The following is a 23,029-nucleotide window of genomic DNA, read 5'->3' as shown; positions in this document are numbered from 1 at the left end:
GAGAAAACAGCCTCAATTAGATATCTATATAACGCTGAAATGTGGCCTTGGTTTGTCTTTAAAAGACAAAGGACAGGTAAGGGCTGGGAACTCAAACCCCTCCATGGTTCTTTTTTTCATGAACAGATAGCAAGCAGGCATGAAGTTCTCAAGTCACAGGGAGCTGTGCTCTCTGTCAGAGGGAACACACCAGAATGCAACTCTCATCTTAGTGAAGGACCCCGATCAGATTTCCAACCCTGAGTTTGAGTCTTAAGCACGTTCAACCTGATGCACATATATGTTTAAGGCTTAATCCTGCAGTTCTTGTGTTCAGAAGCATGAATGTTGCAAATATTCTTAATGCATTTCATTATTTATATGTGATATGACACTGATGAGGAGTCATTGTGTTCTGAGCAGTGTTCCTGAAGACCACAAACCCCAGGTCAGGGAAGGTATACTTATCTAGGGTTAAAAAAAAAAAATTAGAAGCTTCCACATTGTTCCACAATACATTTCACTGTGAAATGTATTATGTGACAATGCTAATTTAAAAAAATTTTTTTGACTTTTTTTTTTTTTGCTTCTGTTAAGGGTGGTGGTGATTATTTGCTTAATACTGGTTTTCCTATGTAGTAGGCATTTTCTTATGGCTATATTCACTTGGATGAAAAAATCAAATATGACTACCTGAATTTTCCAGTGTATAATGATAGTACACTTCATAAAATAGTTGATTCAATGGTCTCAAGTCTAGAATTCAGTATTGTTGCCCAAAACGGTAAATATATGTAGAACAAAATAAGGTACTGTAACCAATTAACACCTTTAAAAAAACCATCTTAATATCATAGGCTTGGCCATTAAGTAATGACATGTCTATATGAAAATGTAGATCCGTCCACAAACCTGTCAATGGAGTGGGAAGGAGAGTGTGGAGTAAAGGGAGGCAACCACTTTATAACGGTCACAAACAAGAAATTAACTTTCCTTACTGGTTTGGGTACTTGGGTGTCCAAAAACTGTATACAAAGATTTAAAATAACATTCTTTAGAAATTACATCCACAAACAGGAAGAAAAGTAGGTCTTCGGATATTTTTCTGCCTCATTCCAAAATTTTCCTATGCTCATCACAGAACGAAAGGCAATAATCAGAAGGAAAAAGTGAGGAAATTTAAAACCAAAAACCTAGTAGAGAATGTGGTATTTACAAAATAGGGTCTTGACCTCACTTGAGAGTTCCATTTTTTCCTACCACAGAGCTTATCAGCCAGAAAAGTGCTTGAGGCATATCTGCACATTTAATATTAAAAATAAATAAAAGCCAGGGTTCTGATTTAGGCAATGATCTAAGCAACTGAGGAAAGAAAAATGAAGAAATGTCCAGATTAAAAACACGGGGGGGGGGGGCGGGGAGAGAAAGCAGACCTAGCTTTGGAACTCAGTTCTCTGAGATTTAAAAAAAAAAAACAAAAAAACCCAAAACCGAAAACCACAATTTTCAGCTATACTGACTGAGTCTAGAGAAATCGGATCAGTTAAAGATGAGCAATAGGTTAGCCCTTCTCTTCAGCCTTTCCTATATAAGCTCCTGATCGATCGTGCTCTCGCGGAGCTTCCCAAACCTGGAAAAGTAACCTGTCTTAGAGGCATTAGAGACGCTGCTCTCACCACCTGTGGACACTGCTGTCACATAATTATCTGCAGAGAACAGGGCAGCAAAATGCAGGAGTTTTCTTTCCCTCGCTACAATTTAAACTGTGAGAGAACAGCTTGAAGTTGTGGATACAGCCGGTGAAGAGACATATCTGAAAACTCATAGTCAATTTGTTCTCATCCCAACTTCTCAGCTTCCGTCAGCAACATCACGTTTGTGATTTTAGTGTACTATTTTTATCTTGCCACAACAATTCTAGAAAAACACAGCAACCTCAAAACGAGCAGTGTATCGTGAGACTTCCATTCGTCGTCGCCACAGGTGGAACACGGGCAAGCCCCGGGGACAGTGAGAAACAGACAGGACTCAGGACACACAACCCCCATGGCTTCCTCCTCCTGACGGGGAACAGCTTGACTTGGGTTTTTTAAAACCCGCAAAAGCTTTGGGTGATTTCCCCGGGGAAAGAGGCGACTCCCTGCAAATCGCTCCCTTTAACGTGGTGACCCCAAGTGAAACGCGGAGGACGGGAAGGGGCACGTCAGCGAGCCTAACGCACTGACACTTGAGTGTGGGGAGGGGATCTGAAGAGCCAGCAAGGGTTGACGCTGCGATCTGAAAGCAGAATGTCCTCGGGCAGAAACCGGGTGTCTGGAGACCCTCTCGGATACAGCTAGTCTCTGAAGCACCTTTGAGTTGTACGGATGTAAGAATAACTTTGAACTATAGAAGTTATATGCATCTTTAAGAATCACATTTTGCTGATTATAAAAATTTTTTTTTCTATTTTACAACATAGGCCCAGCTACACTGAAAAAATTACACCGCTTATTGAAATACATTTCATTTTAGAAACAGACCACTAAAGAAGTCTATACAAAAACTCTAAAATAATTTCTGTAGTAAAATAAAGAGTGCGTTAGGAGAGCTACACAAAGAAGAAACTTCCCGTCTTTCTCTCTAATGCTGGATAGACTGGGAAACACGGCCGGCTCCGTGGCGAAGCCAGCACCAAAAGCTGAAAAGAATTTGTTCGGATACACAGTGATACAATTAATGCTCTGGGTTAATCTCACAGCCTTCCCGATTAGTACAAAGGAAACCAGGCCTGTCCCCTCTTTGAGGAGAAGTCCGGGATATAAAAGCAGGCATACCTCATCAGCTGATAGGAAATTATAAAATTCCACAAGTCTGAGTATTTGAAATTTATAAGTCACCAGAAAATGCCAGCAAAGTGGCCTTTAGTTCGGTGGTTCCCCTGGTTTGGATGACCGTTCCCTCCGCGAGCTCAAGGTAGTCTTGGCGTTCACCCCCTCGGGCGCGGCGGCCCGCCCAGACCGCGAGTGGCTCTCGGCGGAGACCCGGGGTCTGACAGCTCCGGAAGAGCTCGCCAGCCCCGTCTCCACGGACCCGCACGCGGGTGCTCGGCTCGCGGACGACGCACGCGGGGAGAAGGGCGTTAGTGATGCTGCGCTGAGCTGTTCTTCTCGGCCAGGTGCCGCAGGAAGTTGTCCTCACCCTGGCCTCTGTGATTTAAGGGCTCGCTCTTAAAGAGAGCTGGAGGCGGGGGGAGGTGAGGGACCGGAGGGATGGGGAGGTGGTGTGGGTGGTGGGGGTGTGGGTGGATGTGGAGGTGCGAGAAGGGGTGGGGGATGGGCCGCGGGGGGAGAGTGCTCACGGGAGTCATACTGATCGGAGGGGTGGGGGTTGCGGGGGTGTTCACCACAGACGGAACTGGGGTGGCCGGGGACGTCGTAAGTGGGATCTGGACAGCAGGCGGCACGTTCACGGGGCTGGTCACCCGAAAGCACTTCTCCTTGTGGGCCTTAAGCATGTTGGAGAAGCGGAACCGCTGGCCACACACGTCGCATGGATAGGGCTTCTCGCCTGTGTGCGTTCGGCGGTGCCTCTTCATGTTGGGGCGGCTGGTGAAGCTTTTGCCACAGATTTCACAGATAAAGGGTTTCTCTCCTGAGATGAACACAGACACACAAAAAGGATTAACATAGTGGGCAGTAATTAGATCCTCCTGCTATTCCTCATCCTTAACGGGGAGATGAGCTCTCCTCTCCCTTACGCCATGTTATAGTCCCCAAAGAGTTTCCCGAAGTTGGGAATTAACAGGTAAGAGCAGACAGGAGTAAAACTCACATACAACCTACTATCGGGGCACAGTTTAGCAACATCAAAAAAGAAAGAGGCATCTAGGTAGTGATCCTTCACATCCTACACGAAGAACCCTTCCAGTCACCTTCCCGCGCTCAAGGTGGCTAAGACCGCCGACCTGTCTCTGCCTCTGAAACTTGGGCAAAGTCCATCTGTTAGCCGTTTCTGAATTCCAAACAAAAGAAGGACTGCTAGAAATGTCCTGTGCAGCAAACAAGTCTCTTCCGGTCTACTTGCATGTAACCCTTAGCGTGTGGCATACTTTCTGGTGTTGGACTTGGACGTGCTGGATGCCTCACCTGCCACCAGGCCTCTCACGCCGCGGTGGCTCCCCGTGGGAGAGCCTGCGGCTGTTTCTGCAGACAAGTCCTTCATTCTGTGGGACTAGCTGGCCCATCTGAAGAGCACCCGGCGCTCCGGGTGCCAGCCTACTAACTGCCCCAAGAGATTCTGGCAAGATGAACTGTCCCCACACCACGCCCAAATGTCCACGGGTGTGGGGAGGGCGGGGAGGGAGGCTGCTGGCCCTGGCTGAGAAGCAGGGGACCGAGAAGCCACAAAGGAAACGGAATTCCAGAATTCTAAAGGCACTGAGGGAGGAAATAAGGGCTTCATTTTTAGGGCTCCTAACTTTTCTTTGGACCCTGACATGGTTCCACAGCCGGCCTGCTTCTCTACCCAGGTCACAGTGGGAAAAGAGGTGTTTTTTTGTTTATTAACCAAGTTTTTTTTTCCCCTAAAGATTTATTTATTTATGTGACAGACAGAAATCACAAGTAGGCAGAGAGGGAGGCAGACAGAGAGGAGGAAGCAGGTTCCCCGCTGAGCAGAGAGCCCAATGCGGGACTTGATCCCAGGACCCTGAGATCATGACCTGAGCCGAAAGCAGAGGTTTTAACCCACTGAGCCACCCAGGCGCCCCACGAGATGGTTTTTGAACATGAACTTCATACGGAATGCTGCGGTGAGCAGCTGTGTACACGTGTGTCAGGGACCACACGCCTGTACTGATTAATTCCTTCGTCAGTTCTCAGTGCAGGGCGCTTGTGCCTTTACCGTAGCTCCTGCTGCGAGAGGCTGTTCTCGCCCCGGTGGAGGCTCCCTGTCCTTCCGACGGTACCCTCGCTCTACTCTGCACAGTAACAGCTGCCGTGTGGGGAGGCTTCCTGTGTGCCTGGTACCCTTCTGCCCACTTTCCAGCTGTGAATTCTGGTGATTCTCACAGCGACAGCCCGTATGAGGCCGCTGTTCCCACCCCTATTTTACTGATAGGAAATTAAGGAATGTGCCCGAGTTCTACAGCTGGAGGAGAGCTAGGATTTCAAGCCGCCGTCTGGTTCCATCTGGAGCGTGCTTCTGGAACATCAAACACGGCGCTTCACACCTTGATGCTTTGGGCGCCCCACATGCACGAGGGAAAATGAGATCCCTACTGTTCTCCACTCAGGGACCCTTTTGCACACGCTGTACGAGAGGAGGGAACACCTCTTCACCCATGTCATAGTCCCTGTTCTCTCTGCCTTTGGAAACTGACAGCTCCTGCTGCGCTCCTTCTCTGAAAGCCAGAATTTTCCTCGCTTCCTCAAGACTGTGCAGTCAGGAGGGATCAGTCTCATCTGTAATCACCAATACTAGTTCCTGACATATTTCTGTTCTCTTTCGGCTTTTCTTTATTCAATCACTACCACTGCTAGGCTCTTCACTGTGATTCATACGCAACTTCCTAGATAACTTCAGAGCCCACCTGGTTTCCCACCTTTTTAATCTGTTTCCTCCAATTACCTAAAAACTTAAAATCTCGGGGTGTCTGGGTGGCTCAGTAGGTTAAAGCTTCTGCCTTCAGCTCAGGTCATGATCCCAGGGTCCTGGGATTGAGCCCCACATCGGGCTCTCTGCTGAGCAGGAGGCCTGCTTACTCCTCTCTCTCTGCCTGCCTCTCTGTCTACTTGTGATCTCTGTCTTCTGTCAAATAAATAAAATCTTAAAAAAAAAAACCCAAAACTTCAAATCTCTGGTTAAACAGAATTAATTAAGTCAATATGGCATACCCATCTGATGGAAAGCGCCATTGAAAACAGTATTACGAAGGTACAGAAATCTAACTACTAACATGAAAATCCATAATCTATTAAGCTTATAGTCTATTAAATAAAATGAGCAAGTTATGAAAATGCACACATGGTATTATCCACTTTAAGTTAAAAATAGGTATAGAAAAAAACATGGAAAGAACTACAACAAATGTCAATGATTCTCTCTAGGTAATGGGATGGTGACTGATGTTTTCAAAACTTTTTTAGGCTTACGTGCACTTTCTGTTTTTTTTCAAAAAAACACACTTTACTTGGATAACACAATGTTTTAAAAGCATACCTGTTTGACAACCTCTCAACTCTCCTCCCCCACCCGGGGCTCTCCAGGGTTAATACTCTTTACTCCCAACAGCTATATGGAAACCGAGTCAAAGGATTCACTCTCTGAATTAGCCTAATTGGAGCAAACACTCTCACCTGACTCACTAACCATCTCTCGGCACACCAGGCCCTGCATCCACAAACAGGATTCACTAAGCGTGCTGAAATATATGGACATTAACTCTCTGTTGCGTGTTCCACCCTGGATCAAATTTGGGATCTCTCTAGCCATCGCCCTGTTTGTAGTCCTCTAGGCTAATAATGATTTGCCACAGAAAGGCCAAAAATTATTAGAACCCACCTACCACAAACCCATGGGTTCAAATTAAAAATGGATTTTTTTCTATTGCTTAATCATCTTTTATTCATTTCCTGAAGTCCTACCAAATTTCCCACATTTGTTGTTCCAGACGTAAGCCTATAATCCCACTTACCTCTAACTCTCACTACTCATTCGGCCCCATCCCCTGATTATACTAATGAGTGATGTTAAGGTCTCCTCGAGATCTCCGGGTAAGCTTATAACGAGGCTGAAATAAGGAAAAATAAAAACGTAACATTTGTAATCCATCACCTGCATGACATCCCACTTTAAGGAAGAGCTTGTACGGGGTGGCTGGAGGATACACTAAAGCTAAGTCCATCAGGGTAACTAGAAAAGGACCTTGATCACCATCAATACACCTAAGGACATGACCTAGTTGCCACATATAAAGCTAAGCTGACTGTAAGAAGCAGGAGTGTAATGAGTCTGAAGAATGAACATTACACATGAAGGCAGAGACGCTACAGGAAGACAGGAAAGAACAAGAATCTGGCTGGTTACCTAGTTTTCTTTTGCACTGTTCAAAGGAACAAGCAATCTGGCTTCAGTCTACTTAGTAGGAATATCCTTGAACAGCGATCAGAAATCTGTGTATCTATATGTGCAGCCAAAATCTCTCTAAAGTCTTTAGCTTTAAACCCATTTTGCAAACTGCCTACTGGGTATTTCCACATGAATGTCCCGTAGAGGTCTCAAAACTAGCAAGTGCAACATTAAATTCATTTTCCTACTCGGCAAACCGGCTCCTCCCTCTACCATTCTCCGTCTTGACAAATGGCATTCAAGACCCAAATCTGGGACTCTCCCTTGATTCCTCCCTTCTGCACCACCTTTACCCAATAGTCCCCACGCTTACCGGATCCCATCGTGTGTATCGCTTTCACTGTACCTGCCGCCGTCACCTCAGTCCACGCCATCAGCCCCATTCCCCAGATTACTGCCATGCCCACCTGACTGGTGTTGCCGCTTTCTTGCTCCCCACCTTCCGGCCCGCTCTCTACCCTGTAGCCAGGGTGAACTTTCAGACTCGGGTTGTAACCTGCTCAAAACCATTCAAGAACTTCCCACTGTCCTTAGAATAAAGTCCAGACTTTTTACGTGGCTTACAGGTTATTTTGGTGACCTGGAACCTGCTTACTGCTCTCCAGTATCAGGTCTCATCGGACTTCCTGCCCAGCTGCCCCCATCCACCAAACTCTAGCCAACTTCATTTAGTTTCATGTACTTGCTCTGGGCTCTTCAGGGAACCTTGCGTGTCTACCCAGCCTGACTGTGAGCCCTATGAACCTGGGGACGTTTCAGTCCTGTTCACTACAAGAGCCAAATTTAGTTAAGCTCTTACTTAATGTTTATAAATCAGTATTTGTTGATTCTGAGACATGCGTTCCCAGGCATACCGACATCTCTGACACGGACATCTGCCTCACACTCGAAGGCATGCCGTGTTTATTGGCAGCATTTCCTCGGCAGTGTACAAATTAAGTTTGTCTCACGAGGGATGGCTTCTTGGATTTGAGGATGAGTGGTACTCACCACTAAGATCACTCAAGTACTTTCCTCTGCTGTAATGCCTTGGCCCTTCCAAACTTCTGATGATAATTTAGCTTCTAACATAGATTTTTATTCAGGCAAAGAACATGCTGACCAAAGAAATAAGAGTTCTAAACCATCTGCCACTCAGCCTTTTCACTGTAAATTAATCCATCAGCAATTTTATCTATATGTCCTTGAGACGATGTAACACACATTGATCCCTCTGAGCCTGATCGCTTGAGTGCACTGCCTCGTCCTGGAAGCTGAGACCCAGACTCTGGAATGGTGCGTTCTGCCCTCCGGATGTCCTGCATATCCCTCCATTTTATGCTTGCTACGTTAAATTATGTCAGAATCATTAAAATATGTGGTTCTAGAGTCAGGCTGCCTTGGATAAGTTATTTAATCTCTGAGCCTTAGTTTCCTCGTCTGATAAACAAAGCTCACAGTAGTAGGCGATTGCAAGAAGTTGAAAAAACAAGGAAAGTGCTCAGCGCAGTGTCTGGCACACAGCAGACACTCGATGCATTGTAGTGCTTCTGTGATCATGATTAGGGTTATTATCATCACTGTCCCTGCCCCTGGAGCAGAAGCTCCTCGAGGGCAAAAACCAGGTCTGAATTCATCCAGGCACTTAGCGCTGTACCCGGTACGAGGAAAATCAGCAATTACTCTATGCGGAACTCACCCCACATCCACACCGTCCTGGGAAACCCTGGCTGAGTGCTGGGCAGCCTCCCTAGATAGGGTCTGCCTCACTTCTCCTTGACTGCAAAGAAACAGTCCAACCAAGGGCAGTTCCTGCAATGGCCTTCATCGCCAACAAAAATACCTAAAAGTGGTTACTTCCAGCCTCAAAAGAGCTATCTCTTTTCTTCTTCAGGGCTAACTCCTCTCTTTCTATTTTCCCATGTACTTCTGTCATCCTTCTGTAACACCAAGGGATCAGAGACCCAAAGAGGCCGCAGTGAATGGGAGAGCCAGGTGTGTCCAACCCCACTGGCCGGCCACTTTCCCAATGTATCATGAGTAATATGAAAAGGCAGATGACAAACCAGGGGAAAGTACCTTAATACTGGTGTGGAACGAGGCCCAGCATATGTAAATATATATAAAGAGGTATTAGAAACAAAACAAAACAAAAAGCCAAACACTGTAATGGCAAGGTGAACACAAAAAAGGCACAGGTGATTCCAGAAGGAAAATACACGAACACTCAGTAAGCGCAGGAGAGAATGTCCGATCTCACTTAGTAATGAATTAAATGCCAACGAACACAGTAAGAAGCCATTTCCCACCTAGCAAACCAGCAAGGCTATTATTTAGCATTGGAAAGGGTTGGGGAGATGGGTGCTTTCGTGCTCAGCTGGTAAGAGTGTATGTGGATGGCTATTTTGCAATATATACAACCAAGTTGTAAAAACGTGCACCTCTCCTTGCCCTAATAATCCCATTTCCAGGAATTCATCCTAAGTGAATCATCATGGATGTGTTAACCACAAAGCTGTTTATCCAGTATTATTTATAACAGTAGAAAAACTGGAAACAGGAATCATCTGAATGTCCAGTAGAGAACTGGATTTATAAAGTGGAAACAACGTCCTTTACTGTACAGGACTATTATAAAGGTGATGTTGACTGTAGGAGGTAACGTATGTAAAGCACTTAAGGTAGGGCCTGGCATATATGTGTATGATAAACGATGGCTATTATTATAGCAAATTTACCAGAAGGAATATTATACAACCACTGAAATGATATTGCCATTAATGACAAAATACAGTCAAAAGGAAAAGCCAGTTACAATAAAGACCCAATTTTTGTTTTATGTCTATATACATTAATAAACATTTATGTATAGTATCTATTTATATGTCTTAAGAAACTACGGAATTTTCTTAAAATGTATGCTGTTAACAGTAATGATCTTTCAGTGATGATCATTTTTGTTATTAACTTTCACATTTTCTAATATATTTTTTAGTAAGTATGTACTACTCTCTTAATGAGAAGGATGTTAGGAGGCTCTATTTCTTTGGAAGAAATAGGAAATGCTGAGCTTGCCTATTTGGTCAAAGAAGAATATTTAATATAAAATTTTATTCAACACTGGGACACCTGGGTGGCTCAGTTGGTTAAACAGCTGCCTTCGGCTCAGGTCATGATCCCAGCATCCTGGGATCGAGTCCCACATCGGGCTCCTTGCTCAAGAAGCAGGCGGGGAGCCTGCTTCTCCTTGCTTCTCCCTCAGCCTCTGCCTGCCACTCTGTCTGCCTGTGTTCTGCTCTCTCTCTCTCTCTCTCTCTGACAAATAAATAAAATCTTAAAAAAAATATTTTTATTCAATAAACACGTCAGTCATAAGATACTCTGGTTTCACATTATGGCCATTTCAGGGTCTACAGAGAGAAGGACGAAGGGGAACGAAGGAAGAGAAAGAAAGGCAGAAGGACAGAAGAGGCAACCGGGAGAAAGCTGCCCAGGAGAGGCGCAGAGAAGAGGAGGGCGGGACAGGGGTGTCAGGGCTCCTGGTTCCTTCCAGTTTCCTGATGCGGCCAACACCTCGGGGGCGCCCACTGCGTCCCAAGCATCATGTGTGAAAGCGACACAACTTGCCTTCAGAACAGCTTATTTTTCACCTAGTTCCACAGCTTCCTGCTTTACAACAAAAAACTGAATCCTAAAAGCGACTCGGAACTAAAAGCCTGTCCAAGAGCCACCAAGTTATAAGAGGAGAATTTGTTAATTACTCTGCTATATCCTGCTGTCCATCCACTTAGGCTTCCGAGTTCTTATTACCCTTTAGGGTGTAGTTGATTTCACTGAGCTCCTCTCATGACTCTTCATCTATAGGAATCCTTAAAATCGGAGGGTGCTCTGCTCTGAATGGGAAAGAAGCCCACCAGGCAGGCACTTTTCTCTGGACTTCAACAGAAAAATGGGAACCAGAGCGATCCAGCCAAGGCACAGTCTTCTCACCTCTGGCTGAGCAAAGACTAGCAAGGGCTAAGCATGCTCACCTCCTATGGTTCTTTCTCGCTCTGCCACTCTGCGGACTGACACTATGTAGAATCCTGTGATTAGATTTTACTCAGAAACCTGAAAACGGGTCGTACTGTTCCATTTGTACCAAGACAGCTAAGCCCAGAACACCAAGTCAAGGCTGAGATGCAACGATGCTGTGTTTGCCCCGGGGTGGGGGATGGGGGGGCGGGCGGCGTGGGCGGCGCTACTACCTCAGCCGGGTCCCTGCAAGCTGGGCAGCCAAATGCTTACAAGGGCCCCATCCACGCTAGGAAGCAGAACCCCCTAGAAACACAAAATGGTTAAAATGTGATTTAACTTCATCTGACGGGAGTTGTTCTGGAAAAGTGGTAATGTGGGGGAAATCCAATCCGCTCAAACTTTAAGCACACTGAGAGGGTATTCTGTTTAAAGCCATCAGTGTCCTTCAGCTCTGAGAGGTCCAGAAGCCTTTCCTTTAAAAAATACCACATGCAAAAAAAAAAAAAAAACCCACATGCATCGTGCACAGTGCACATACACAAAACAAGGGGCACACAATTTTAGGAGATCCTGGGCCCTAAGAAAAGGATCCAGCGTCTAGAAGGGACCCCCCAGTTAAAAGGCACTCACAAATAATCCTTTTTTTTTTTTTAAATGAACAGAGGGATGAAAGCCCAATATTTCAGGCTAGTCAATCTGGATTTTTATACACCAGGTTTACTTCAAGTCGAATTTGCCCTTAGAACGCATGTTTGTGCTTTCAGTTTTCACGCGAACAGACTCACAGACGATGGTGGACAAGTGCTAGAGACCTGGTGGCGCCACCCCCAGATTCTTACCAGTGTGTGTCTTCATGTGCTCATCGAAGTACTGCTTCATGTTGAAGTCCTTGCCACACCACTGGCACATGAACTGCTTGTGGCCGATGTGGATGCTCATGTGGGAGCGCAGCTGGTACTTGTACTGGAACCTCTCGTCACAGTTCTGCACGGGACACAGGGGGGACTCCTGAGGGCCAAGCACAGCAGCTTCCCTGGAGCCCCCCCTACAAAGCCTCCGAGATCAGGCTTCTCTTTCATCCTTCAAACAGAACCTGCTGCGGCAGCTCTGGCTCTGCTCTCTTTCTGCTGCCTGGTTATTCGTAAAAGGGGAATTTCCCCCAATAATTAGCACTGCAGTCACACCCAACTTCTTCGGATTCCTGAGGGAAGGAGAGTAACTCCTTGTGTGTCTCTCCTGGGCTCGAGCTCGTCTGAGAGGGTTGATGGCGTGGTAACGATGACCCTCCTCTACCTGGCAGTGAGGGGACATAGGGCGCTCGGAACGCGCGTCTGGAGGGCCTCACGCCTGTCCTATGCACGTCTCTCCCGCACTGCTCGCCACAAATACATGAGCTTGCCCCGGGCCTGGGGGGGCAGTGCTCCTTACCTCGCATCTGAAGGGCTTCTCTCCAGAATGCTGCAAGGAGTGCACCTTGAGAGACATGCTGCGTTTGAACGATTTTCCACAGGTTTCGCATGTAAATGGCATGTCTTTCGTGTGTGCTGCAACACAGAATGTACCGTACTCAGAATAAGGCCCCTGAAAAGCCCAAGCCGGGAAAGACTCATGTCCCACTGCAGGGGACTTATGCCATCTGGACTTTCTACACTTTAACCTGTGAGGCCTTAATAGCAACGTTCTGAAGAGAAACAGAAATAACGAGGTTGGAAAGGAACCTGTCCCGGGCCAGTCGGTGGTGCGGACGGAGGACAAGCCGCAGTTAGTTTGGACAAGTTGGAACGGGTTAAGGGAAGGCCCTTTCTCAGATCCTGCCCCATCTGAAGCATAAAACACACCAAAGAACAAGGACAAATTACAGGTGTGAGAGAAAAGCAGCAGAAGAAACTTACCAACCATGTGTTTCCGCACATGAGCCATGGTATAGAATTTCTTCTCACAAATTTCACAGGAAAACTTCTTTTCTGCATATCCATGGACGATCTTGATGTGCTCATGAAGGGACCAGAGTTTCTTGAATGATTTGTTACAGGAAACACACTGAGCAGGATAAATAGAAATAATCTTTATTTACAGGGGCTTGCAGAAAGCCATCGCTGCCTACTGGCTGACGAAATGGGCGTGCTTGCGATTCGCAGCACGAGGCCCGAATCCAAACGGATGCCAGTCCTCCGAGGAGTCCAGATGCCAACACCAACATCTGTACGTTCTATTTTCCAAGACGCATCTTTTAGAGACGCTCTGGGAGTACGAAAACAACGGCCAAAAGTAAGACAAAAAAGAAATGGAAAGTTCTGCTAATGTAAAAGACTTGATTGCTTTCATCAAATTAATACAGTACCCGTGGAGAAGAACCAAGTTTTTAAAAATAAATGGATTACCCAGAGCAGCTGCCTCCTCTACACAGGTCACTATGCAGTTAACAGGTGTTCACCAGGGAATACAAACTAATTTTAAACGAGCACAAATAAAAGCGAGATAAAACACATACTAATAGTTATAGATCTGTGGAAGTAGAACAATGTTTCTGTACCTTAAAGAATGCATTTGAAGCTTTCCTTAATGTGCATTATTGAGATTTTATTATATTTTCCCATATCTAATTTACTCTATGGAACACATCCCTCTGGCAGAATTTCCTGTAACTTCTCAGCCATCAGTGTCATCCTCCCCTTCCCTGGTAGCCAGCCCCAGATCTTCTGTCCTCGCATCTACAGGAAACACACGCAACAGTGCCTAGAGTTCCTTGTATTATGAATCAGTAATAGTCTGGGATATCAGGCATAAAGTGTATCAAAATAAAGTACTTCTGGTTAAAGCAAAATGATACTAGAAAGTTCTGGGTAACCACCGACTTGGAGATATTTAGGGGAATAAGTTATTCACGGGAAATAAAAATCTCTGAACATCAGTCACTTCAGGAAACAAGGACTCTGAGAAGAGTGAAAAAAAAAAAATCAGCCTCTGGTTGGACCTGCTCGAGAGGACAGACCTACCCCTACCAGCAGGCAGGGTTTCAGTTTTTCCTTGTTACTGGATCACCAGGATCATAAGCAGCCAAATATGTATGAACAAAGCAGTATTCTTCAGGAATGTAAAGGGAGCTCTTTCAGCAGAATCCACAAAATCTGAATGTGAGCTAAAGTGCCTTATAGGGAGCAACAGTGAGGAAAGTCACAGAATGAGGATGTATTAAATGTTTTCTTTCTGTAACTTAATAAAGCAAATTTAAGTTTAAAAAACAAAAACAAAAACCGGGGCGCCTGGGTGGCTCAGCTGTTAAGCAGCTGCCTTTGGCTCAGGTCATGATCCCAGGGTCCAGGGATCGGGCCCTGTGTCCAGCTCCTTGCCCAGTGGGAAGCCTGCTTCTCTCTCTCCCACTCCCCCTGCTTGTGTTCCCTCTCTCGCTGTGTCTCTCTCTGACAAATAAATAAATAAAATATTTTAAAAAACAAAAAAACCCCCAACCCCCACAATATGGACATGGAGATATCCCTCTCATCATCAGGGCCCCAGTCTCACCCCTAGGGTGCAGCACTGCACCACAGTCCCCTCGGCCTGAACTGTCACAACCAAGTCCTAACCAAGCAAGGGACCGGGAGTTTCTGGAGGGTCTGGGCACCGCGACTCAGTCTTCTTTTATTACCCAGCATGTAAGAGACCACGTCGCAACTGACGAATCAAAAAGTGGTGAATTTTTAGCAAACATAATTTATACTGAAAAAATCTCTTTAAAGTAAAGCAACAATCTCAGCTGTTGATGAAAAGCGAGAGGTAAAGTGAGAAGGAAGGAGAGCACTCCAGGTCAGGCGCACTCCAAGAAACAAACCAAAACAAAACAATTGCATTTTTCAAAAGAAGTTTGGGTTGAATACGGCACAACACATGTGTATTTTACACATCTTACGGAGATAGTAACAGACTTACCTTTTATGAATATTCATTAACATGCATTCACAGGTATAAACCAACGCAGCTCAATGGAATATAATTCACTCAACATCATATAATTAGTGCACCTCTTACCCTACTGCAATATAGTCCTTTCGAGACATCAGCCTGGTTTGAAAACCACATTCTGTTATCTTAATAATACTGCACAGAAGCATTACGTAACCCTAGCGCCAGGTGGGCAACATTTCCAACCAGCTCAGCCTCGGTTTAAAGTTTGCATACTCCCATGGGCTCAGCCTCTTGATAAATTTAATGTTGTCATCTCTCCACTGGTAAGAGCAACTCACTCCCGGAGATCTTCCATTTTCACCGGTCTGAGTCATTACGGTTTTTGTCCCCAGCCGCTGCACTAGAATCTGGCATCCTTTCAGACCTAGAAGGGGGCCTCTCTCTATTCCTGACCTTCACTCAGTATCTCCCACCTTGACACAGAAGATGCCAGAATGAACTCTATATTACACGTCTCACGACAGTGAATCTCAGTGCAAAGCCGGTGTTGACTTTACCTCCCAAGCCATCAATCACCTACGACAGACTCCCCCTTCCAATGTACCTGCGTTCCCACTAGTCCAGCGTCAGGTAAATGCCATGCTTTTGAAAGAAAACGTTAAGCCTGGGTTTTCAAAAGACCCAAAGCAGGAGCTCTGAAAAAAGATACATCGGTGACCACTGTCCCTTCAGCCTCTACGGTATTTATTCTCTTGGGCCGACGCCTGGTGCGTCTGAACAGCCAGGTGCTATCCTGGGAAGTTTGCCCTCTCGGTGGTGAAACCTACCTGAATATTTTTTTCACAGTCTGTTTGCTGGTGAAGGGACAGCTCACTTTCCAGGACAAACTTCTTGCCACACTTATCACAAATCTGCATGCGCCTGTGAGTAACGTTCATGTGCTTCTCCAGGTACCAGCGCGTATTAAACACCCTGGGGCACTTCTCACAGGTCAGAGTCTCTTTCTCTTCACACTTAGCTTTCTGGACGGGCGCTCTGGGCTCCTTGGCCGCCCGCTTCTTACGCTTGGGCGGCTCTGTGCTCTTCCTCCTCCCTCTCGTAGTCCTCGGAGTCGGGGACGTGGTCGCCGCAGCCCCGGAGCCGGCTCTCCTGGTTCTCCTTTGGGTGGCGCTGGCCTTCTCCGCCGTCTTCTCCTTCTTCTTCTGCCTTCCGTTCTCCCCGTAGTCATTGCTGTCATCGGTGGCCTCTTCCTCACTCTCCTCCTCCTCCTCCTCACTGCTTGTCTTAAGAACAGGAGTCTCTTTGGACTGAGAAGAGACACCCTTTTCCCCTTTAGATACATTTAATGTTTGATTATTAAGGTTTACCTCCACTATGATCTGCTCCCTTTTGTAAGAGACTTCCTCCTCCTCCTCCTCCTCCTCTTCCGTGTCATCAGAATTCTCCCGGTCTTCTTTGACAGCACGCACGTCAGACACTGCCCTTGGCTCCCTGAAATACGGCTGTTCCTCTGCTTCGTGGAGATGGGGCGTGCTCATCTTGGTGTCCACTAACACCGAGTAAGGACTTCCTGACTCCCTTTTGTACACTTTGGTGGACAGGTCAAGTTCTTGGTTGGCACCATGATAAAAGGTAGGCGGCACTGGAGCACGACGGCTGTCTTCCTGTGCCATTCCTGCTGCAGGCACGGCGCAGCTGTCCCCCAGCCCCTGCCGAGAGCTGGTTGTGTGGCTCATGGGTCAGGGGCCCGAGGGAGGACGCAGTTCAGACTGTAGAGAAATCGCTTCAAAACAGGGTAATTATTAAGACTCCAATCTTTTTCCATCCACAAAGAATCACTCAAATGGAGAAGAAAAAAAAAAAAAAAGGTGTTCCTGGAGGCTGTATGCAATTCTTCCAGTGAGGCAGCACCAAAGCGTAAGTCAGAAGGTTTGGTATGACTGCAAGAGCGGAGCACTAGTGACTTTTCTTTTGAGGAGAGCTGCAGATGACTTGGACCATCTTATCTACAAAGCAAAGCAAAGAGGAAAAAAGGTCAGATACCACGATTTCCTTCCCACAGCATGCACGTACATCATATGACATGGCTGAAAAGGACGCAACTCTTCACAGAGGCAATTCCTGATCCTTGCTTAAATGGTTCAGCATGGACCATTGTTTTACCGCGCTGCTGGTTTACTACATTCAACACCATTTTGTCAGAGTGTAGACTGCAAGACAGCAGGAGTCTGCCTGTCCTGCACACTGAGCCACCCTTAGAGCTTAGCACAGTGCCAAGCACTTCGTAGGTGTTCGGTACGAATCTGATGACAAAACGGACAGGTACTGTCGCGTGGCATTCATTATGCTAGAGGCTACGGGACGCGCTGATATGGCAGAATATGTGGTCTCTGTCCACAGGAAGTCTATAGTCCTGTCATCTAAACAGGTGTCCTAGGTGATACACGCAAGAGCTTTCCGCTGGCTGGCTTTGTTTTCAACATCAGTCACCACTGTCCACCAGTTAGGGCTCAAAGAACCAAGCTGGCCGTGAGCTAGGCACTGTGGACCAGGGAGACACAACAGCTAGTTGACGTAACTACAGAAGAGACAGAGATTGTCCGTGGCCTGAAGTAATGTGTAATCTCGGGGAAAGTATTATTATAGATATTACTGGGTTCAGGTTCATCAGAGTAATTTCAAAGCTGCTAAGTATTTTTAAGTGTGTCCCATGCGTGGCTCGCTAAATCCACTCAATAGCCGGGAAATTCTTCATGTGTCAGTTGCACAGAAGTCTAATAAATTCTAAGAAACAGTAACCATCAGGTTGATACGGTTCCAAGAAAAATGAAACCATCCATTAAATAAAAAAAAAAAGAGAGAGAGAGAGAGAGAGAGAGAGAACGGTGCCTAACTTGCTTTATGCCGCGGCTCACATTGCTGTTTGGCCAAAGACCTCATCCCTGAGTCATGACTAGCGCTGCGAGCACCTCCCCCGTCCAGCCCACAGAAGGAAGGCAACCAGCACTCACTGAGGGCCTGCCACATGCACCAGCAGGCAAAGGGGCCTCTCCTTAGTCCTATTTAACAGGTTTTTAAGCTCATTTTTGATTTTTATTTATTTTTTACCAAAGTAATCACTAAAAAAGAAAGCAAAGCGCACATCGTTGTCCAAGTCACGTACCCGGCAAGGTCTGTAACAAGGAGAGTAGCCCTCTGCCGCCTCCATCCTATCTGATCCCGTGGCCCAGAGATGAAAATGTTCAACTACTTTAGCTCCTCCTCCCCAGTATTTCCTTCCACGGTTTTTTTTTTTTTTTTTAAGATTTTTATTTATTTGACAGAGAAAGAGAGAGTGAGAAAAAGTGCACAAAACAGCGGGGAGAAGCAGAGGGAGAGGGAGAGGGAGAAGCAGACCCTCTGCTGAGCAGGGATTCCCAATGCGGGGCTCCATCCCAGGACCTTGGGATCATGACCTGAGCTGAAGGCAGAGGCTTAGCTGACTGAGCCACCCAGGCGCCCCCTCCTTCCATATTCCTAACTTGAGTTTTTTCATTTTAAGATGTTACTGCTTGTCTCCCGCTAGTTTTTCCTCACCTGATTGTCCCAAGTCCTCCCTCCATCCTCCTGCGATAGTTCTATCATAGCTTTTTGTTAAGTCAATACTTATTCTTACATTATGACGACTCTAATATGTGGCCCACAAATACTTTGTCATTCCTCGTTACTATCTTCTGTTTTCTTCATCCTTATGGATTTGCCCTTTTAAAAAAGTGATTTGGGGAACCTGGGTAGCTCAGTGGGTTGAGCGTCCAACTCTTGGTTTTGGGTCGGGCCATGATCTCAGGGTCAAGAGACCAAGTGTCAGGCTCCGTGCTATGTGTGGAGCCTGCTTGGGATTCTCTTTCTCTCTCTCTCCCCTACCCTTTCCCCTACTTCTACCTCCTCCTTATAAAAAATAAATTAAAAATTAAAAAAAAATAAAAAATAGGGGTGCCTGGGTGCCTCAGTGGATTAAACGTCTGCCTTAGGTTCAGGTCATGATCTCAGTGTTGTGGGATCAAGTCCCACATCAGACTCCTTGCTCCATGGGGAGTCTGCTTCTCCCTCTGCCTGCTGCTCCCCCTGCCTGCATGCTCGCTCTCTGACAAATAAAATTTTTTTAAAAAATTAAAAATAGAAAAATTAAGAAGTGATTTTATACTTTCATTTCAGTGAAAGTTCAGAAAGTCCTGGTGATAAACGCCGCCATGCTTTACTTGACATCTGCAGATATATTTGTACTTATTTGTATTTATAAATAAGAAACTCATGCCTCTAAGAGGCTAAATAATTTGTCTGATATTACATATCTATTAAATGACAGAAGCAGTGCCCAACCCAGGCCTGCCTGACTCCACAGCTCATGGTCTATTGCTACTCTGGCAAATGACCCTCAAAAATAACTTAAACTTAGTTGTCCCTATAACCATGTATCTTTCTGCACATATCAAAATTTCCCACCTCACACTTTCAGTAGGAAGATCTCAGTGGCTTTCAATTCTGCTTAGCCTTATTTTTGCCTGTGCCAAAACTTCTGACCCATGGAACTAATCTAAACTACTACAAATACCATTAAACTTACTCACATTAATTATCTCAAATTAAGCAAGGGAGGAAAGACAGTAAAATTCAATTAACCAGCAAAAGCTAGGAATTAAACAAAAAGCAGGAAGACAAAGAAAAATAATTGAGGGGAAATCCTCTGTGGTCATAATGAATGTGTTCTTCCCAAAGACCTCTGGGCTCTTAGCCTTTGGGGCACGTGGCAGGACTGCGTGTTCTGACCCTGTCCCCTCCCCGCAGCTGGGTGGGGCCGTGTGACTACTTCTGGACCGGAGTACCTCCTGAGCAGGAGGGGCGCACAGGACACGGCATCTTCTCACCAATGAGACCCTCTGGCTCTCTTCCCTCTGAGACATGGACCACCCATCTTCCAGATGACAACTGCTGTCACTGCTCTCCACCCAGGTCCCAGAGTGACAAAAATGACCTATGGGCTATGTGCAGTACAGTGGATTTTTTTTCTTTTTCATTTAATTTTACCCAGAGTGTGTTTTTAAAACCTCTGAGATCTTATGTTGGTTAGTACTGGCCTCTCCTAGCTGATACAGACAGAACCCAGAAGTGGGTGTTGCCTCATCCAGAAAACTCAAACACATGGCAAAGGCTTAAGAGCTGGTGAAAAGGGGCCAGAAAACGGGTAAAGGAGGCTAACAGGACAGCAGCGGTGAAATTCTCGGGGAGACTATCACCTATTTCTCTCAGAAGCTAGAGAGCTCGTGGCTCTAACAGGAAAATGCACTGTGAAGGCAGGGTGTTGGTTACTATTGGCTGTATCTGACAAATCATTACACGAAAAAGACGAATTCAGAAAAGAACTGATCGGTAAATAATCAGGATTAAAGGAGTTCAGAAAGTTAGCAATTTGTAGAGCTTAGAAGCAGATGCTTAATAAAAATAGAGAAGGTTTGGAGCTACAAATGCGACTAGAATTTGGTCCTGAGGCATGACCCAGCTGAAGAAGTGCTTCCGCAGCCACGGGTAAAAACCGCCCAGTGGATTAAGGCGGCGCGCAGTAAAGTAGCTTTTCTCAAAGAGACATGAGGAGGTTCTCTCACCAAAGCAGTTTCTTAGTGTATTTGGCTACAAAGCCCATTTCTCTAATGTGAATTAGTCCAAATGCTATTAGGAAATAGGGAAATGATGTCAGTGTAACAGCAAAGTCCCATTGGTTAATATGAGATTTCCTCCTACAAGTTAATGTTTAGAGGGATTAAGAGAAAGCTTTCTCACAATGAACAAGACAGCCTTAGCAATACATGAAGACTGGGAGAAAAAAGCTGAACATCCCATTTCTGTACCTTCCTTTAACACAAGTAGTGGCTGGTTCACCTGCTTCATGAACCACTGATGCAAGCCCCAGGACTGGGGAGTGATTTGTCACCCCAGTATCATCTAGCTAACGGGGTTCTTCATGAATATGTACATGCATACATAGTACATGTGTCAGCTCTCTCAGTCCTCAGCTAGACAGCACACACAGCATTACTAAGTGAAACGTTAAAAAGAGAAAAGTAAGAAAAAGTTAAAAAAAGTTTAAAAATTACTAAGTAAAAAAGGCTCAATTCACAGGGGAATTCTCTGCTTAATAAGTTAGAAAATAGGGGCGCCTGGTTGGGCGCCTCTGCTTTCGGCTCAGGTCACGATCCCAGGGTCCTGGGATCGAGCCCCGCATCGGGCTCTCTGCTCTGCAGGGAGCCTGCTTCCTTCTCTCTCTGCCTGCCTCTCTGCCTACTTGTGATCTTTGTCTGTCAAATAAATAAATAAGATCTTTAAAAAAAAAAAGTAAAAAAAAAATAAGTTAGAAAATAATACTATTCTTTCTTTAAAAAAATTGCAGTTAGAGCACTTTATTCTATTTTAAATGATGCACATATATATGCCTTCCCATATAAACCTGAGACTGGTGTCTCCCCACTGTCACAATCAGGGAAACTCACGGAGACATCGACAAACCACACGGTCACGATAGGACATGTAGTCTAACTGTTCACTTTGAAACACACATAGGCTTTCTGTCCACATTCTACTTTCTTCATTCCATCTTGGCACCTTTTCCCTTATCTCAGTTTTGATGATAATCTTCCTTTACTCTCCTTCCAGAAGATTTAAACTATCTCCTAAGAGCACAATCGAGTAACCTGTACAAAACCAAAAGCACGTTAGGGAAATCAGAACGTTCCATGTTTCATTATCCAACTCTTAATGTGTACCCTCAGTTCTAACTTACTTATTACTGCTCATCTTAACTTCCTTTTTCAGAGTACCCTCTAGGTGAATACACAGAGCTCAAAGAACCTGAAAGTAGACAGAAGCAGCAAATAAGAAATAACCCTCACTGATATCTGAAGTTGTTCAAATTCATTTCTCTTTGGCATTAAGTTCTTAGAGATCATTTTCTCCTGCTTCTTAAAATAAATTCCAAACCGAAGCAGGTCATTCCTTAGTGGCTTGCTATAATTAACGTTATACAACTTGGGAAAAAATTGGCATGTTTGTTAAGGGCTATACAAATTGAGAAGCGACCAGGCCTGGCACTCTACATGCCTGACCAGCTACTGGGAAGAAAATATAATCTTAAGAAAAAAATTAGGGGCGCGTGGGTGGCTCAGTTGGTTAAGCTTCTGACTTCGGCTCAGGTCATGATCCCAGGGTTCTGGGATTGAGCCCCGTGTTGGGCTCCTTGCTGAGCAGGGAGTCTGCTTCTCCCTCTGCCCTTCCCTCTGCTCATGCTCTCTCTCTCTCTCTCTCTCTCTCTCTCTCAAATTAATAGATAAAATCTTTAAAATAAATAAGCAAATTTAAAAAAAGAAAAAAACTAGAAAATATAATAGCATATTATAGATAGTAATAAAGTACAACTTCCAGAAAGCGCTTCTTTCTCATGCCATTTTTCTTCCCAACGTGGACAAATAAGTTTACACAGTCTTCCAGAATGTGTATTTACATTTGTCTTAAAAGAAAAACAACTTTGCTCCCTGCAACATTTTAACAGTTAATTTTTGACAAGTCCAGCAGTTTTCTTTCTATTAAAATATACCTATACATCCTCCTCGTATGTTAAGAAGATTGTATTTGGGGTGAGTCTCCTCCCGTTCAAAGGACAGCTCTGTAAAGCGTATCACTCTGCTGCCTATGCTCATCCCACTTCCACCAGGCTGTTTCCCAAGCTCGAAATACTTGTGCACGGCCAGACTACGGTCCTGCTGAGGGCAAAGGTTTCCAAAGTGCACAACTGTCCATGAGGATCAGGCCAGAAGTACAACTACCAAGAGAGGGAAAGGAGCAAGGAGGGAAAGAGAAGTGCATATTGGCAAAAATCCCCCCAAAAAGATCCACTAGGAAGAATGGGCAGGATGACAACTAGGTCTGTGATAATAATGGCTTGATACTTTACTCAAAGCTTTACAGCTTTTGCGGAAGGCTACTCACTTCTTTCTTTTTCTTTTTTTTGAGTAAC

At 45.4% G+C, this 23,029-nt stretch overlaps 1 protein-coding gene across 1 annotated transcript in view; it reads right to left on the bottom strand.

Annotated features, from left to right (window-relative positions):
• Nucleotides 1-564: 564 nt before the first annotated feature.
• ZNF652 (zinc finger protein 652) overlaps nt 565-23,029 on the bottom strand; it is a 55,889-nt gene continuing 33,424 nt past the window's right edge. Inside the window, exons 2-6 of the mRNA XM_080825926.1 lie at nt 15,816-16,994; nt 12,978-13,125; nt 12,514-12,629; nt 11,925-12,069; nt 565-3,612 (exon numbers count right to left, since the gene is read on the bottom strand). Coding sequence (XP_080682052.1) covers nt 3,101-3,612; nt 11,925-12,069; nt 12,514-12,629; nt 12,978-13,125; nt 15,816-16,724 — 1,830 coding nt within the window. The 5' untranslated portion in view covers nt 16,725-16,994 and the 3' untranslated portion in view covers nt 565-3,100. The remainder of the gene's footprint in view (nt 3,613-11,924; nt 12,070-12,513; nt 12,630-12,977; nt 13,126-15,815; nt 16,995-23,029) is intronic.

Source organism: Martes martes (genome assembly GCF_963455335.1).
Source record: "Martes martes genome assembly, chromosome: 16".
In the NCBI taxonomy this organism is placed as follows: Eukaryota; Metazoa; Chordata; class Mammalia; order Carnivora; family Mustelidae; genus Martes; species Martes martes.
The sequence above is the reverse complement of the archived record's forward strand: the minus strand, read 5'-3'. Positions and strand labels throughout refer to the sequence as shown.